Source organism: Entelurus aequoreus, linkage group LG23 (genome assembly GCF_033978785.1).
Source record: "Entelurus aequoreus isolate RoL-2023_Sb linkage group LG23, RoL_Eaeq_v1.1, whole genome shotgun sequence".
NCBI classification, from domain to species: domain Eukaryota; kingdom Metazoa; phylum Chordata; class Actinopteri; order Syngnathiformes; family Syngnathidae; genus Entelurus; species Entelurus aequoreus.
In genome coordinates this window covers 6,274,730-6,294,226 of record NC_084753.1, presented here as the reverse complement: position 1 = coordinate 6,294,226, position 19,497 = coordinate 6,274,730, and the positions used below count along the sequence as shown (strand labels likewise).

The 19,497-nt window shown below is 38.8% G+C and overlaps 1 protein-coding gene across 1 annotated transcript in view; it reads left to right on the top strand.

The window, feature by feature from the left end:
- The first annotated feature begins 2,367 nt into the window (after nt 1-2,367).
- LOC133640520 (protein EFR3 homolog B) overlaps nt 2,368-19,497 on the top strand; it is a 96,518-nt gene continuing 79,388 nt past the window's right edge. Inside the window, exon 1 of the mRNA XM_062033987.1 lies at nt 2,368-2,604. Coding sequence (XP_061889971.1) covers nt 2,520-2,604 — 85 coding nt within the window. The 5' untranslated portion in view covers nt 2,368-2,519. The remainder of the gene's footprint in view (nt 2,605-19,497) is intronic.

The window sequence follows — 19,497 nt, the reverse complement described above, 5'->3', positions numbered from 1 at the left end:
CCCTGGGTCCCGACTTTAGACAGCTTACGCACATCTGTGGTCACCGAATCTGTGCCCTAAACGGCAGATCGACTGGTCTAAAATTATAATGATTATAATATTTATAAAAACAAAATATTATAGTATATGCTATATGACATCAAAAATATTAATATTAGTAGTAATTAGGGCTGTGAATCTTTGGGTGTCCCACGATTCGCTTCAATATCGATTCTTGGGGTCACGATTCGATTCAACATAGATTTTTTTTCAATTCAACACGATTCTCGATTCAAAAACGATTTTTTCCCAATTCAAAAGGATTCTCTATTCATTCAATACATAGATTTCAGCAGGATCTACCCCAGTCTGCTGACATGCAAGCAGAGTAGTAGATTGTTGTAAAAAGCTTTTATAATTGTAAAGGACAATGTTTTATCAACTGATAGCAATAATGTACATTTGTTTGAACTATTAAACGAACCAAAAATATGACTTATTTTATCTTTGTGAAAATATTGGACACAGTGTGTTGTCAAGCTTATGAGATGCGATGCAAGTGTAAGCCACTGTGACACTATTGTTCTTTTTTATTTATTTATAAATGTCTAATGATAATGTCAATGAGGGATTTTTAATCACTGCTATGTTGAAATTGTAACTAATATTGATACTGTTGTTGATAATATTCATTTTTGTTTCACTACTTTTGGTTTGTTCTGTGTCGTGTTTGTGTCTCCTCTCAATTGCTCTGTTTATTGCAGTTCTGAGTGTTGCTGGGTCGGCTTTGCTTTTGGAATTGGATTGCATTGTTATGGTATTGCTGTGTATTGTTTTGTTGGATTGATTAATTAAAAAATAAATAGATTTTTTAAAAATGAGAATCGATTTTGAATCGCACAACGAGAGAATCACGATTCGAATTCGAATCGATTTTTCCCCACACCCCTAGTAGTAATATATAATTATATTATTGTTACCTCCATTGACAGCTTCCTGACTCACTTCTGCCACCAAGTGGTAGAAAAATAGACGGCATTCTCCAGCTGACTATTTTGATTGGAAAAAGAAACAAACCCACGCACATTTAGGCTGTACTGTATGACAAGCTGTAGAAAATGGATGCAAGTACAAGTTTATCATTTGGGAATTAATTATTGGGCTTTTTTTTCCCAAAAAAATGGCTAATATTTTATTTGAGTAATGCCACGCAGGTGAGGCGCTTTTGTGTTTAAAGCATTGTTTCTGTCACGACGTGTGTTGACTCATGTTTAGTAGTGCAGCTTGTAAAAGTGCAATTATATCGCTGCCTTAACTTTATTCATGATGTCCTGGTAAAGGCACAATCTCAACGACTTTGTTGTGGAATACATGCTAAGGCTGTTAATTTAATGGTGAGTAAGTTGTGACTGTGGCTGCTAGTTGTGATAGTTTAGTAGTCAGCTAACGTTAGCTAGGTTAGTTACATAGGTTAATGTCAGGTTTTCCTATAGATATTATTTAATAACACGATTAGCTGCTGTTGCAAGCTCATGAACGCTACCCAAATTATAGAAAAGTAAACAAAACTGTTAAGATGTCAACTTATGGCTAAGCATGTATACGTTAGCTAAAATGAATGGTCACCGAAACGGTCTAAATCGTAATACTTACCCGGTGGTCTTAAAGTGGAATTAACGTCATAATGTGTCACGTTGTTGGACCACGCAATAATATTATTATGTTATGTTCCACATGTGTTTTATACAGACTGTACGAGGAAGACGTCGGCTAATGTTAGCGTGCTGACATCCACGGGCCCGAGGAGATCCTGCGGTTTTCCTGCTCGGAGAAGTCCCGGGGAAGCGTCAGTTCGGCGGCTCAGTGTCACTCCCCTCCCCGCCCTCTGTGACACCGGAAGAGCCCCGCCACCTAGTGGCAAACATCCAACATGGCAGGTCAGCAATGTCAAAACTAAACCATAGCACCTGCTCTCCATCACGGTCCGCAACAATAAGTTGCATTTTTAACTGATATTTGTTTGCAGAAGAAAATTGTTACCTTTTTTTCAATTTTATTTGCAGCAGTAATAATTTGCCATTTTGCCTGGATTGTCACATCTTCATGGCCAACGTTGTTTGAATGCCAAACCCACTGATTTAATGGGTGCCTCCTTAGCTTTGCTTGTCTGTGGGTTTGAGCACCCCTCTGTCTTTTGTCTCTCGCTGGTCCAGAGAGTGAGTCTCCGGTTGGATAGAGGCCCATTGTGTCAGTGAGATGTTTTGTCACACGGCGAAGAGCTGTTGGACTCATCGCTAATCTCTCCGATTCATAGGATGATCCTGTCCATGCAGACATATTAATGACTTAGGTGCTTTAAGACGGGGACACTTACTAAGGTTGTCGTTGGGAGCGTCTGATTTTTTCCGTCCTGGTTGGATTGCATCAGTGGATACTTGTTTAATAAATTGTTGCATTTTTCTGGACTTTTGTGGATACGGCGAGAAGGCTCGGTGTTGTCTGCGTTTCATACTTTTGCGTTGTGCATTTGTTTCGCTGTCATGCACATGCCTGTGTCCGAAGTCCCGGCCTCCCAGAGGCTGGCACTGGATTGTCGCACCCTTCTGGATCATCGTGTTGGCAAGGGTAAGTGACAACGGTGCTTCTGTTTTGAAGCCGTACCATAACTCTGGATTCACATATCCCACATGAATGAGTCAGCAAGATATGTAGTTAGGGCTGGTCGATAAGGACGAAAAAGTATATCTCCAGTGTTTCCCACACATTCATTTATTTGTGGCGGCCCCCCACGAAATAATTACGTCCGCCACATATAATTTTTTTTGTTTGTTTTTTTTGTCCTGTCCACCTTCTCAGGCAAATCATATAGTTGATGTAGATGCGCATATAGGCTGTTCAGATTTACGTTACAAAAGAGAAGTGTAGGATACTTCTCTTGTTGTCTTATTTGTATTTGACCACTACTGTTTTCTGTTTATTTGTTACTGACTGTGGCAGGACACCTCTGCCTCTGTTTCACTTTATGTTGCTGGTAAATAATATGGTTGTAGTAGTAGGCTAAAGTTAAATTATTTAGTATGCACTAATAAAAGGGGCAGAGCTTTAAGAGACATTTTAGCTCTTATATTTTATAAGATATATTTTTTGTAAGAACCACAATTAATAAATATATTTTAGTGAATAACTTATTGTTCAAATCTGTATATAAATATGTACATAAAGTGTTGTAATTATATTGTAAAATGGATGGATGGATGGACATTTAAAACAAAACTGTTATTATTAATTAGTAAGTATACATTTTTTGAGCCTTTTTAGAGAAAATCATATCATTGTAGTAAATTATGCAAATTGCTCGATGATGTCATGGTGACCACGCCTATAGCCACGCCCCCACCGCCACAGGTATCTTGGCAGTTTATGGGAAACACTGATCTCCATATATTTTTTACTTCAACTCGATATTCGATATACAACTCGATATATTTTCCAATGAAAGTATACATATAAAGATATTCATTTTTGAGTATGATTCAGTGAAATTGAAGTGAATGACAACTGTACTTTAAACAGTCAGTGGCACGTTTATTAACCCAGTTAGTCAAGATGGGTATTAACTAGAGAAGTCCGATAATGGCTTTTTTGCCGATATTCCAAAAATGTCCACCTCTTAATTACAGATTCCGATATCAACCGATGCCGATATATACAGTCGTGGAATGAACACATTATTATGCCTAATTTTGTTGTGATGCCCCGCTGGATGCATTAAACAATGTAACAAGGTTTTCCAAAATAAATCAACTCAAGTTATGGAAAAAAAATGCCAACATGGCACTGCCATATTTATTATTGAAGTCACAAAGTGCATTATTTTTTTAACATGCCTCAAAACAGCAGCTTGGAATTTGGGACATGCTCTCCCTGAGAGAGCATGAGGAGGTTGAGGTGGGCGGGGTTTTGGGGTAGGAGTTAGCGGGGGGTGTATATTGTAGCGTCCCAGAAGAGTTAGTGCTGCAAGGGGTTCTGGGTATTTGTTCTGTTGTGTTACGGTGCGGATGTTCTCCCGAAATGTGTTTGTCATTCTTGTTTGGTGTGGGTTCACAGTGTGGCACATATTTGTAACAGTGTTAAAGTTGTTTATACGGACACCCTCAGTGTGACCTGTATGGCTGTTGACCAAGTATGCATTGCATTCACTAGTGTGTGAAAAGCCGCAGATATTATGTGACTGGGCCGGCACGCAAAGGCAGTGCTACACAGCGGCGTTTTAAAAAGTCATAAATTTAAACTTTTTGAAACCGATACCGATAATTTCCGATATTACATTTTAAAGCATTTATTGGCCGTCCCTAGTATTGACAGGACAGAAAATAAACTGTTTAAGTAGCATGGAATTACATAACATAAATAAAATAGAAAAATATTCTTTCTACGTAAAATAAATAACATAGCTGTGCAAACTCAGATAAAAAAATACATTTGCAGGAAGGCGCTTTTTAATTCCCAGTCGACGATGTAGTGGACGTGTCACACACGTACGGTTCTGGTCAGCGCCAAGTTAGTGATTTGACTTAATTGTGCGGCTATGATCTTTTTCACTTCGGCATACATTTTGGCAGCATTTCTCGTGTGAAATATGCCCGGCTCGGCAACCGGAGAACAGTTTTGATTTGGGCTTACATGGTAAACAACTCAAATGAATGTTTTATCCAGACATACATTAGTCCAAATGTGGCCAAGTAGACACACTGCAGGTTTCCTGGACGTGGTCTACATCACTAAAAGAAAAATCTAAAGAAGAGAATCCCTCTGCTATCTTCCACTAGTTTTTTTTAATATATAAATATATTAAATAATATTGAATATTCCCTCTTCACTTCTACGACTCTCTGGTCGTCATTTGGGATGTCTGTTGTGATTTCCCTTCCTGGTTCCATGACCCGCCCGATCTTGCCTCTGATTGGCCTGTCCCTAATCATTTGCTCTAATCTCAACCAATCGTGACTCATCAGAGTAAACAACCAACCAATCATGGATGTTCTTATACGTGCAAGCACGTCTTGGAAGGAGGGAGGGACGGGGTTTAGTAGCCGAGGGAATGGGAAGCGGGGGTGGAACAAGGAACACAACAAATAAGCGGTGTTTGGTCATTTCAACGTGAAATAAATTATATCGATAGTATGATATTTTCTTAATTTATATCTTGTTTAAAAATGTATCGATATACTGTATCTTACAAACTCGATATATCGCCCAGCCCTATATGTAGTCATACTAGGGTTGCACGATAGATATACGATACAAATGATTGAAATGTGTCCAACGATAGGGATTTTAATACTATCGTGATAATGCATGTTGATTACACATTTTAGCTGTGTCCCGCAAATGCGACACTTCGTCAACACAATGTAGGGTCCTCGCTAGCGGCTAATGTCCCTCCACAGTGCAAAGCCACTTCTTCACTTTATAACAAGTATCATCTTTGGATTATGAGGAATAGCTAACCATGCTACACTACACCCCTTAGGACAGACCTGGGCAAAATACGGCCCACTAAGATTTTCAATCCGGCCCGCCGGATGTTCGACATAATTTTTTAGACCTCTAACATTGTGTGTTATACTCAATGGTTAACTGGACACATTTATGTGCTCGACGCTTCAATCATTGCTATGTGTTCATCTACAAAACCATTTTGGGTATCACTCCATCTTATCTGTCTTGTCTTTTAACAAAGAAACAAGGAAGTCACAATCTTCGTTCAATGAATGTTCTGCAATTTGTCGTCCCCAAAGTAAGAACTGAACTGGACAAGAAAGCATTTAGGTTTTCAGCACCGAAGGCTTGGAATAACCTACAATCGAATCTTCAACTTCAAACCCTTGTTACATTAAATGAGTTTAAAGCTTTTGTGAAAGTATTGCAGTCTACACTACCGTTCAAAAGTTTGGGGTCACATTGAAATGTCCTTATTTGTGAAGGAAAAGCACTGTACTTTTCAATGAAGATAACTTTAAACTAGTCTTAACTTGAAAGAAATACACTCTATACATTGCTAATGTGGTAAATGACTATTCTAGCTGCAAATGTCTGGTTTTTGGTGCAATATCTACATAGGTGTATAGAGGCCCATTTCCAGCAACTATCACTCCAGTGTTCTAATGGTACAATGTGTTTGCTCATTGGCTCAGAAGGCTAATTGATGATTAGAAAACCCTTGTGCAATCATGTTCACACATCTGAAAACAGTTTAGCTCGTTACAGAAGCTACAAAACTGACCTTCCTTTGAGCAGATTGAGTTTCTGGAGCATCACATTTGTGGGGTCAATTAAACGCTCAAAATGGCCAGAAAAAGAGAACTTTCATCTGAAACTCGACAGTCTATTCTTGTTCTTAGAAATGAAGGCTATTCCACAATATTGTTTGGGTGACCCCAAACTTTTGAACGGTAGTGTACCTTGTCTGTATGCACATGTGCTACGTGAGCAAGTTTTAATGTTGTAAATTTGATGTTTTATGTGTTGTTTACTGTTTTTAATGTAACCTTGCTGCTGCCCTCTTGGCCAGGTCTCCCTTGGAAAAGAGATCTTTGATCTCAATGGGATTATACCTGGTTAAATAAAGGCTAAATTAATCAAATAAATTAACATCAAAACTGTAGCCGCCATTATGATGTGCTGTACTGTTTTTAAATGACCGTAAGTCTTGAACTATAGAACGAATTTCAATGGTTGAAATCTGTGCTTTTGAGTGTTATACAAGTTATTACTGTAATCTACGTCTCAGCAGCTCAGACCAGGAACGAAGCAGAGTGGCCAGGGTTTGTTTTTAGAGCAGCCAGCCCCAAACGCCTGTGTCAGGAACAGATGCGGAAGCACATTTTTACAACAAAGTTCCGCATAAAAGTGATAATATATCATATTGTAGGTGTTTATTACCCTTTGCATTCATATTTTGCTGTTTTACATTTTTGTTGTGTTTTGCTTGATGGTAAAAGCGATGTTCATATGTTGTTAATATTCAGTGTTTTATTGTTCATAGTTAATATTGTAAATCCCAGTTTCTTTATTTTAATGTACATTTTGGGTGTCCCATTCAGTAAAAAACTGTAAAATTCCATTCCGTTTTTTGAAGTGGTCTATTTTTAGAATTCTATCGGACATTGTGACTTTTGGTATTAGTGTTTCTGGAAAAAAAGGGACCCAAACACACATACTGTACAGCATATTTTTACGGCTAAATGTGTATATATCATTTATACACACATACACATTGGCCCCCCAGACACAGTTTTTCTCTCAATGTGGCCCCGGAGTCAAAATATTTGCCCAGCTCTGCCTTAGGAGGATATGTTAACAGCTAAGCCAGAGCTTTTGCATGTACAACCCAGGTGGACGGATCGATACAAATATCAACAGTAACAATACCAAGTAGTATAATATCAGGTTGACACCACAGTGGTTAGATCGACATTTTTTACTATCAAAAAATATTTTGTTGCTTTTGTTATTCAAATTATTTCAATCCCACCCATTATTAGGAATAACTTAAAAATGTTGATATTGTTACACCGCCATCCTGTGATTTTGTCTGATGATAATTGTGATCAAAAAATAAATCATCAAACTATCTTTAAAATTAAAAGCATCAGCATTGGTATGGCCAATACCGCCTCTCTAACTACTTAGTATCGGATCGATACTGTTGAGACCCACCCTTTTAAAAGGTAAGAGTTACCCAGATCCTTTTATTCTATTCTAAAATGATAGGAGGTGGCTAGAATTGATGGTTAACAATATATTCCGCAAAAAGAGGTAAGTACAAACAATAGTAACACCAGCTCTGGAGGTAATGAACAGAGTCCTTTAAAGTTTGGAGCCATCTCTAAAATGGACACCCTCCTCACACGCTTTTGTCCTCCTTGGTTGCCATCGCCTTGGCGGAGATTGAAACTGAAAGTTGACTTGACGCGTGTGCCGAGCGCACACACATTCTCCTCCGCCTTCGCTCCCTGGTACTCTTCCCTCCGGAACCTAAATAAGATGGGAAAAAAAGTCCTTAACAATACCCAAATTAGTACTTTGCTCAATTGCTTGGATTCAAAATGAAGTCATGTTCTCAATGGGTACTAGGCGCTATTTAGCCTTTCTCGAAGAAAAATGCCTTACGCTTGCCTTGTTTTTGGCTGTATGAACCGTTTAAATTGCAAAAAGGTTAAATGTTTCTTCAGAGTTCCTTGAGAGGTTATCAAGAATGGTGGACGAGTGCAGGATTTTATGAAAAAAGACGATAAAAGTACCATCCACAGTCCGCAGTTACAAAAAGATTGAGGACCACTGTTATAGAGGGTTGCATTTGGCCTTAAGATAGCACTATGTTTTTATGTATGACTGCAAATGTGTGTTAGTATGTACATTGTTTGAGTTTACTAGTAAAATGTTATTATTTTGGACATTTCATAATTATTACTCTTATTTTTTTTCTGTGCTTAAGTAAACCACCAACATGTTATATGTTCATTGAAAATATACAACATTACACATGGCGCCCAAAAATCTATCATAATGTTTTAGTAGGACTTTGGTAAGCTATGAAGCCACACCACTTGATGGATTGTACTGTGCTTCAACATAGGAGTATTATTATGGTGTGTGTATAAGGTAGGACATATTATCTGGCGTTTTGTTTCACAATATAATGCAAAATCAACTTTTCTTACCTTCTGGTACCTGCTGATCTGTATTTGGGATCTGCATAAATCCTGAAAAATTGCACGCGTCAGTCTTTGTAGTCCGTGCCGAGACCGTAGTTGATAAGCTTCTTCTTTTTCTCTATCTTCTTGTTATGGGACATTCATCCTCCGCGGTTGCCATTTCTAATATAAAGTAGTGTAAAGTTTTTACTTATATCTGTCAGTAAACTCGCCATGAAAGCGCTAAAACATACCGGTATAGTGAGTTTACATTATTCACCCAAGGAACTTTAGTTATTAGAAAGTTCCGGTCGGACAGCTTTTCACGGGACACATTTCCGGCCTTGTTGTTGTTTCCGGATGAGGAGATGCTGCTCCGTTATTGATTGAAGTAAAGTCTGAATGTCATTAAAACAGTTAGCGCCATCTTTTGACACTTCTTCCACTCCCGTCCTTGCACGCTACACCGCTACAACAAAGATGACGGGGAGAAGACGCTGTCGAAGGTGAGCCACATAAATAGGACCGCCCACAAAACGGCGCATCCTGAAGCGACTGTCAGGAAGCGACTTGAAGATGATGTGTAAAACATCATCTATGCAACATTTTGACCAAAGAACCACCATTACATGTTATGTAGACCACAAGGAAGTATTTTACATTTAGAAAACAAAAAAGAATAATATGACTCCTTTAATGCGACCTATCTTCCGGTGCGCCTTACATATGAAAAAAGATCGAAAATATACCATTTATCGGCAGTGCACCTTTTAATCCGGTGCGCCCTATGGTCCGGAAAATACGGTAATAAAAAAACAAGTCATATTTCTAGTGAACATTTTCAACTAAGGCTGGGGCGGATGAAAACCTACGTGCCATTGTATCTTTTAAAAATAGAAAAAACTGGTGATGATGTAATGTAGGTTAGTGTTTGCAACTTATCAGCATTAAAAGCACACGACCAAAGTGACAAACATTTCGGAAACAAGGGGAAAAAAGCGAAAGTTAAGGAAGAAGCACGACAAAGGCAAGGCTTGATGCTAGCAGGGGGTGGAGAGAAGGAGACAAGGTTGCGTGGGTGGGAGGTCCTCTGTTGTTCTATTCCAATATAACTGCCTTCTATCACTCTCTCTTTGTGCAAGTTGGATAAAAGGGTGGCATGTGTGAGAATGTGCGCCGAGTGTTGCTGCATGGTAAATCTGCACTAGCAGTTTTGGAAAGGGGAGAATCCAAGGTCATCTCGGCACGCTTCTCTGTGACGTTGCCTCTCAGCCCCCTTTTGCGTGCAAATGCCTTTGTGCGCGTGCGCGTGTGTGTGTTTGTGTGTGTGAGAGAAAGAGCACAACAGAGGGGAAAGTGTGTATGAATTTTATTGCATCATTGCAGCCGCTGCACCAATCACTGTGCGCATTCATATGCCTTCTAGCTCCAAGCACGTGCAGGCATTAATCCGTCAGTGTGTGTGTGTGTGTGTGTGTGCGTGCGTGCGTGTGCGTGTGTGTGAGCGCGCATATTTAGTGCTCTTGGCACCAAAGCTGTGTATGAGTGACTGAACCTGCTGAAAGGAAGCATCTGCAAGCGTGCGGCTCCAGCGTCACTTTCCATGTATGGTAAGATGAATAACCATTGTTGTGCTTGTGTGTTCTCGCCCGTGTCAGCATGTGAGCGATTGAAAGCGTGCGGCATGCAGCCAGTTTGTCTGCATTTGTCTTTACACATTTCATTGAGCGTCATGTCATTGGACCGTCATTCCCTGGACCGTCGTTCCTCTCACAAGGACCATACTATTCCAATGATTAGCTTTGAAGAGGACACCACTTTGAAGAGATTTACCCTCAATTATGTTTAAATTTCATGCCTTTTTTATCATGTGTGCTGTTGGATGTCATGTGGTCAACACTGTCATAGTATGATGTGGAGTAGATACAGCCTGTAACCAAGCATGTTTGGTTTTTACGTGTCTAAGATTCCTATTTTGACAAGACATGCTTCTTCTTTGAAAGTTTGATTCAGTGGTGTAAATATTGTCCCATCTTGAGCGGATTTACTGGTGGGGGAAAAAACAAACATTTTGCTGTGTGCTCCTAGCCTATTTCATCAACACCGGACTGATTGGGATCCAGAATGTGTCAGATTGGCCTTGTGTCAACGTGATTGGCATGTGTGTGTGTTCATGGCATTATGCCAACCATGTTCTCTGCCACCCACCCTGGATTAAAATCTGTGCCTTGAGCGTTTACAATAAGAACGCCTCTGCAGTGGGGCAATAGATTTAAAAGATGCTTTCACTGTGATGATGATTCATTTATGTATCATATGGACACAGACAGGAAGTTTAATTTCATCCCTGTTGTCGGTTTTGCAGCACTCTCCACTTCCCGATATCCTAATCAACATCCTCTCCACAGTGCTCATCTCCTCTTTCAATGGCTTTATAGCTTCCCACAACTCTTCCTGTGCCATCTTACGTATTTCCTCGCATGTAACCATGTGACTCATTGTAAGTAGCTTTCTTGTTGGCCTGTAGGACAAATATCTTTATAACCAAGTGGTTTTGTTTTTTTTGCATACAGATTCTGCTATGTTAAAGTTAAGTTAAAGGCCTACTGAAATGACATTTTTTTTATTTAAACGGGGATAGCAGATCTATTCTATGTGTCATACTTGATCATTTCGCGATATTGCCATATTTTTGCTGAAATGATTTAGTAGAGAACATCGACGATAAAGATCGCAACTTTTGGTATCTGACAAAAAAAAAGCCTTGCCCCTACCGGAAGTAGCGTGACGTAGTCAGTTGAACATTTCCGCAAAGTTCCCTATTGTTTACAGTGATGGCGGCCAGAAGTGAGAGCGATTCGGACCGAGAAAGCGACGATTTCCCCATTAATTTGAGCGAGGATGAAAGATTTGTGGATGAGGAAAGTGCAAGTGAAGGACTAGTGGGGAGTGGAAGCGATTCAGATAGGGAAGATGCTGTGAGAGCCGGGGGTGACCTGATATTCAGCTGGGAATGACTACAACAGTAAATAAACACAAGACATATATATACTCTATTAGCCACAACACAACCAGGCTTATATTTAATATGCCACAAATTAATCCCGCATAAAAACACGCACGTACGTGACACGCACGTACGTGACACGCACGTACGTGACACGCACGTACGTGACACGCACGTACGTGACACGCACGTACGGGCAAGCGATCAAATGTTTGGAAGCGCAACTGTGTACTCACGGTACCTCGTCTGCGTCTGTGTATCCAAATCAAAGTAACCTTGGTAAGAGTCTGTGTTGTCCCAGTTCTCTACAGGCGTCTATGTATCGAAGTCAAAGTCCTCCTGGTAAGAGTCTCTGTTGTCCGAGTTCTTCGATCTTGACTGCATCTTTCGGGAATGTAAACAATGAAACGCCGGCTGTGTTGTGTTGCTGACTTCCCTCGCAAAATACTCCGCTTCGCACCGACAACTTTCTTCTTTGCTTGCTCAGCTTCTTTCTCCATAATGCAATGAACAAATTGCAACAGATTCACCAACGCAGATGTCCAGAATACTGTGGAATAATGAGATGAAAACAGAGCTAGTTTGTATTGGCTTCAATGGGGGAGCCATACCTCTGTTTCACTGGCTACGTCACGCGCATAGGTCATCCTCCAAAGGAGTTTTCAACCGGAAGTTTAGCGGGAAATTTAAAATAGCACTTTATAAGTTAACCCGGCCGTATTGGCATGTGTTGCAATGTTAAGATTTCATCATTGATATATAAACTATCAGACTGCGTGGTCGCTAGTAGTGGGTTTCAGTAGGCCTTTAAAGTACCAATGATAGTCACACACACACACTAGGTGTGGCGAAATTATTCTCTGTATTTGACCCATCACCTGGGAGGTGAGCGGAGCAGTGGGCAGCAGCGGTGGCCGCGCCCGGTAATAATTTTTGATGATTTAAACCCCAATTCCAACCATTGATGCTGAGTGCCAAGCAGGGAGGCAATGGGTCCCATTTTTATAGTCTTTGGTATGACTCGGCCGGGATTTTTAGAACACACATCCTACCGATCTCAGGGCGGACACTCTAACCCAGGGGTCACCAACGCTGTGCCCGCGGGCACCAGGTTGCCCGTAAGGACCAGATGAGTAGCCCGCTGGCCTGTTCTAAAAATAGCTCAAATAGCAGCACTTACCAGTGAGCTGCCTCTATTTTTTAAATTGTATTTATTTACTAGCAAGCTGGTCTCGATTTGCTCAACATTTTTAATTCTAAGAGAGACAAAACTCAAATAGGATTTGAAAATCCAAGAAAATATTTTAAAGACTTGGTCTTCACTAACTGACAAAGAAACAGATAACAGATTTGGTGTCCAGTTCAAAGTGTGACATGATTTATTTAAAAATTTGAGAGTTGACTTTTGTATTTTACATGAGTTATTATTTGTACAAACATGGTGCAAAGTAATTCAGGATTTGTTAAAAAATGTTAGTGGCTAGCTAGTTAAAATGGGATATTGTGATTTCACAAGACTGTCTTAGAAGTGGTCATTTGAAAATGTTCAATTTGAAAAATGTGCACTTAGAGAAAATATAAAAATAAAGTTTTGCATATTGTATTTATCTGTTTCTATATATATATATATATATATATATTGTGAGAAATCATTAAGATGATCAATGTTTCCACAAAGATAAATATCATAATTATTAATAATAACATAAGAGTTAAAGGTAAATTGAGCAAATTGGCTATTTCTGGCAATTTATTTAAGTGTGTATCAAACAGGTAGCCCTTCGCATTAATCAGTACCCAAGAAGTAGTTTCAAAAAGGTTGGTGACCCCTGCTCTAACCACTAGGTTTTTATTAGTTTTTGTGCACATGTGTGAGGCATCCAAAACCAGTGCTTTGCAATGTTTTATTGCTGCCTGGCCTGCACAAAAATACAATGGAAAACCGATTTCCAGGATAAATATATCTGTAAAGTAGGGCTGGGCGATATGGCCTTTTATTACCGTACTTTTCGGAGTATAAGTCGCTCCGGAGTATAAGTCGCACCGGCCGAAAATGCATAATAAAGAAGGAAAAAAACATATATAAGTCGCACTGGAGTATAAGTCGCATTTTTTGGGGAAATTTATTTGATAAAAGCCAACACCAAGAATAGACATTTGAAAGGCAATTTAAAATAAATAAAGAATAGTGAACAACAGACTGAATAAGTGTACGTTATATGAGGCATAAATAACCAACTGGTATGTTAACGTAACATATTATGGTAAGAGTCATTCAAATAACTATAACATATAGAACATGCTATACGTTTACAAAACAATCTGTCACTCCTAATCGCTAAATCCCATGAAATCTTATACGTCTAGTCTCTTACGTGAATGAGCTAAATAATATTATTTGATATTTTACACTAATGTGTTAATAATTTCACACATAAGTCGCTCCTGAGTATAAGTCGCACCCCCGGCCAAACTATGAAAAAAAACTGCGACTGATAGTCTGAAAAATACGGTAATATCTGGATATTTTTAGGCCATGTCACAATACACGATATATATCTGGATATTTTGCCTTAGCCTTGAATGAACACTTGATGCATATAATCACAGCAGTATGATGATTCTATGTGTCTACATTAAAACATTCTTCTTCATACTGCATTAATACATGCTCATTTTAAACTTTCATGCAGAGAGGGAAACCACAACTAAGTCAATTTAGCAAAAGTGTATTTATTAAACAGTTATTAAGCAGTGGCACAAACATTCATGTCATTTCCAAAACAGAAAGTGCAAGATTGTCAGAGACATTTTAAAACAAGCTATGAGTGCACTTTTGTGCATGATGTCACTAAGATGACATATCAAAACAACACTAAATTAAAGTGCACTTTTTGTACAGAACGCCACTACAATAGTTTAAAACATATAAAGTGCACTTTTGTGCATGATGTCACACAAGATATTTCAATAAGTGTCAAATAAAAACGAGCTGCATAATAGGAAATCAAATAGTGTATGTCCTTCACTATGTGGTAGGTTCCTGCGGACGTTATCTCCTTCCGATTTAGATCTTTTTTTTAATATGGTGTTGTTGTAGAAATGGTTGCTTGGGCATTTTGTTGGGTGTGACACCGGCCGAGATGTTGACATGCGGAGTTTCAAGCACTCTTCATTCTCTACCCTAGCGGGTGACTTTTCAAATGGTGCTGCAAAATAGCAGTGCTGCTACTTTTTGTAGCAACGCTTTTGCCGCATACTTGTAAAACATCTTCCCACTTCAAGCCATACCACTGCCAAACGATGGACCCCGTGCGGTTTTTCTTGGGAATTAATTCTTCCTTCATTTGTTACCAGATTCGCACCTTCTTTCTCTCGTATTACCACTAGCCATGAATTGATTTACGTGGACCCCGACTTAAACAAGTTGGAAAACTTATTCGGGTGTTACCATTAGGGATGATGTTTGATAAGGAATTATCGAGTTCGAGCCTATTATCGAATCCTCTTATCGAACCGATTCCTTATCGATTCTCTTATCGAGTCCCGATAGGTTGTTGTATACAGACAAAAACACACAATATTTGGTTTAACAAAAGCTCACTTTTATTATATAAGAAAAAAATAAAATCTAATAAATAAATAAATATTGACTGTTACCCACCTAAAAAAATAAAATAAATAAATATTGACTGTTGTTACCCAAAGTATATTAAGTGGGATTTTTCAGAGAAACAAATATATACAGTAACACAAAAACAAGCTGTCTCTGTGATCACTATAGGTGTATAAATAATATTATAGTGTTAAATAAAATCAGTACCTTGGGCACAAAACTGAAAATAATACAGCTCTCCAAAAAGTGCACTTCTGCTGCTATTTGACATAACTGTTTGTTATGATGCTTTGACATTTTTGCACTTTATTTCTTTATTGAAAGAAAATTCTATGAAGAGAAAAGTTGTTTGCAAATGTGGTTACAATGCTAAAAAATGAAAAGTTAAAGCTAAAAAAAGAAATACACTTTATTGAGTTAACTATTTCTTTATAGGGGGAAAGATGTGATGTTATGAGCTAGAGAATATAACAACTACACTACCCAGCATGCAACGGGAGTGACGAGCATGCGTGGTAGCCCCGAAAAGTGTTGCATGTTGCCACGCTGTGAAAGTAAACGTCAAGAACTCAGCCAACACGCCTCGTCTGCATTATTTATAATTAGACAGACAACACATATACAGTGTGATTTTGTTTTGTTTAAAATGAAAGAAAAACAAAAGTTATAAAAGGGAGATATATGTTGTATATATATATGTATGTGCTGCGGTTGTTTTAAGAAGGTTGCGACAGCTGCCGTAAAAGAGGTGCGTTGCTAGCCTGGTTGCTATGTTTCCGGTTGGTCGTAAAAGTGTTGGTCATGTGTTTTACGCTGCTAAAATCTCTCAGTAAAGTTATTCGATGGATTATAGCTTTTGTTTTGAACTTTATTACACCTTGGAGCGTTTTTTCCCGTCCATTGTTTTCCTGCTTTCGCTATCTGCGCCTAATGACTGAGCTACGTGACGTCAATTCTTGTGATGTCCCACGGAGCATTTCTGGTCGGGATGGGATTCGAATAAAGAATCAACTCTTTTTCTGTACTATAGTGGTCTCGATAACGGGTACCGGTTCTCAAAAAGGGATTTGAGTCCGAGGACTCGGTTCTTTTCTTATCAAACAACCGGGAAAACCGGTTTCGAGTATCATCCCTATTTACCATTTAGTGGTCAATTGTACGGAATATGTACTGTACTGTGCAATCTACTAATGAAAGTTTCAATCAATCAATCAAAAAGCACCGCTCCGTTAGCACCGATGCTAACGTTACCCATGTCGCTACCTCTCTGCTCGGCGAGGGCGTGTGACGTTGCACGCGCGTCAGTATGTGACGTATGTAAGAAGGTGCGCTTGTTTTAAGTCTCTGTGAGAAGCAGAGACAAGAAACAGTGAGAAACGCCTGTAGTGTAATGCCCCCAGCTAAATGCAACTGCGTGAGAACGTATACTCCAATATCACCATATAGTCATTTTCTATATCGCACAGTGACAAACCCGCGATATATCGAGTATATCGATATATCGCCCAGCCCTACTGTAAAGCCAAAAATGGAGTAATAACAGCCATTGCATAGGTTGGCATCCTTGATTTAATTTGTGTACCTTCTAAAACCACAGAATGTTCAGACACTTTTAAACTTGTGGCTCTAAGATGTGTGTCGTTGATATGCTCATTCTTATCTATGGCTGGAAGTGTTGACGGCTGGCGGCGGCACTGTGTGAGTCAGTGTTGCCGTTAACGCACTTTTTGTGTATTTTTTATGCATTGAAATCAGAAAGGACGCTTTCCGCCGGTGTTTTGTTTTGTTTGTATTTGCCGGGACAAATTATTAATGATTAATTATTGTTCGACTTCAAAGTAATGCACTTTCCAGTACAATTTCTTAAATTTTGATTCGCCGAAAATTTTATGGATCACAAATACTGCATTTCCGGTGTTAGGACTCCCGGGTGTTGTTGTTTTCGTCATAGCGAGCAATAAACCCAAGAAGCGAAGCTTCAATGAGAAGTGGATTCAAGAGCCACTTCTTTAGCAAATGGCTCACTTATGAAGATGGAAAGAACACCTTTACGACCGGGTGCACTGATTTTCAAAGATTCAGCCTCACCAGGCACCAAGAAACACCCTCCAATTTGGGTCCCTACAGTTCCGCTCTTTGGTCGGAATGACGAGGCCGTCGATTTGTTACAACTCTTTATTTATGTTTTCCACAAAGCCAAGCGGACGCCCACCATGCAAGTAACACTCCTGAACATGCTCCCTCTCCTAACTTGCCCTCTCACTTACACACGTCACTCACCCCACATACCGCCATTCTTAAAGGGGAACACACATCTTATGGCCATCACCAAGCCAGAGATGAAATGCTAGAGCAGTGGTTTTTAACCTTGTTGGAGGTATCGAACCCCACCAGTTTCATATGCGCATTCACCGAACCCTTCTTTAGTGAAAACATTTTTTTTTTTCAAATTCAAGACAAAGTTATATGTTTTAGGTAACACTTTAGTATGGGGAACATATTCTAAGTAACAAAGACTTAATTTAGAGTTTTTGGGACACTAGGGGAACATATTCTTAGTAACAAAGACTTAATGTAGAGTTATTTGGTTAGGGTTAGGGTTAGATGGTTAGGGCCAGGGTTAGGGTTATAATAAGGCCATGCCGAATAAGGCATTAATAAGTACTTAATAATGACTAGTTAAGAGCCAATATGTTACTAATTTGCATGTTAATAAGCAACTAATTGATGGTGAATATGTTCTCCATACTAAAGTGTTGCCATGTTTTTTTTACTGGTGCACAAAATGAACCGTGCATGAACATCACCTTGTTCAAACAACAAAACCAACACAGTGCATAAACTCACAACAAATTACACACCTTCAAATCAGTGTGACTTCTGCTGTTGCCGTATCCGTAATACGCCGATAGGGAGAAGTTTTTATTTACACGATGAGTCGGGTGTGTCTTGACCTCCGCCGAACCCCTGAACCCGACTCACCGAACCCCTAGGGTTCCATCGAACCCAGGTTAAGAACCACTGAGAGGCATTGAGTGCCACTGTATTAAATGACATTGAAACTAACTTGCAAAATTCTAAGTTTGTTGGCATTATTTGCCATGAAAGTGTAGAAGTGGCGGTCTTTAAAGGAATGATGATCTACATACAGGTGAGATTAATCAATTCAATTTGTCATATGCATGTATGCCCTGGCACACCATTATCATCATTTCATGACTGAAGCAAAAAATGTTTTACACTTTTATACTGAAATAGATACACTTACAACTTATTAAATATAAATATTTAAAAAATACCGTCAGCAGTAAAGTTTAGATCCATGAAGGTAAGAAGAAAGTGAATGAATCTTTATAACTGAATAAATGTACATATGCATAAAAATGTGTTTTCCTTTTGTATTATTTTTTTAATGAATTAAGTAACGTTTATGACAACCTTTTTCCAAAACACAATATAGAATGTGAGCTATAACAGGATAATGCATACATTTATCATTTGTTTTCAAAACGCTTACAAAAAAGTGGGACCTCAAAAATGTACTGTGGGACCCCATTTGTATGACTTGATAGGGTACCCATTTTGGGACCCCATTTTGAAAATTCCTAGCGCCAACACTGGTGAGTATTATAGTCTCTTCCTGACTTTTAAATCTACTTGCTTATTTTTTCTTCTTAGCTAACTACTCTCTCCTGTAACGCTGTTCCTGTTAACCTTCTGTTGAAATGTATAAAGCACACTCTTGCAAACTTAGCGCCACTGCTAGCATAGCTTGTCCTCGCTTCTCTCCTCCGTGTGTCTGTGCTAACCAAGCGTATCATCACGTTTAAAGAATGTTAACTAATGGTTCTCCCATTGTCAGATAGAACCGAACCGAGAACTAACGTTTAGAGAAAATTTGCATTAATGCCGCATTTTAGAACAGTCTGTATTGCTTTATTTAACATACGCAAATAATCAGTATTATTATTATTCCCACCTCTACTATGCACTCTTATTCTTAGGATCCAAAAGGGACCCTCTCATAAAAGTGTCATAAGTCAAAAATATATATTTTTTAACTTTCAACGCTTGAAATATTTTAACTTCAGAAATATCGATATAAATATTTTACAATTTTTTTGTACAGTTTTTAATGTATATTTTGGCCTTTTTGTTAAAAATAATTGTTTTTTATAATGGAAAAATGAAAAATA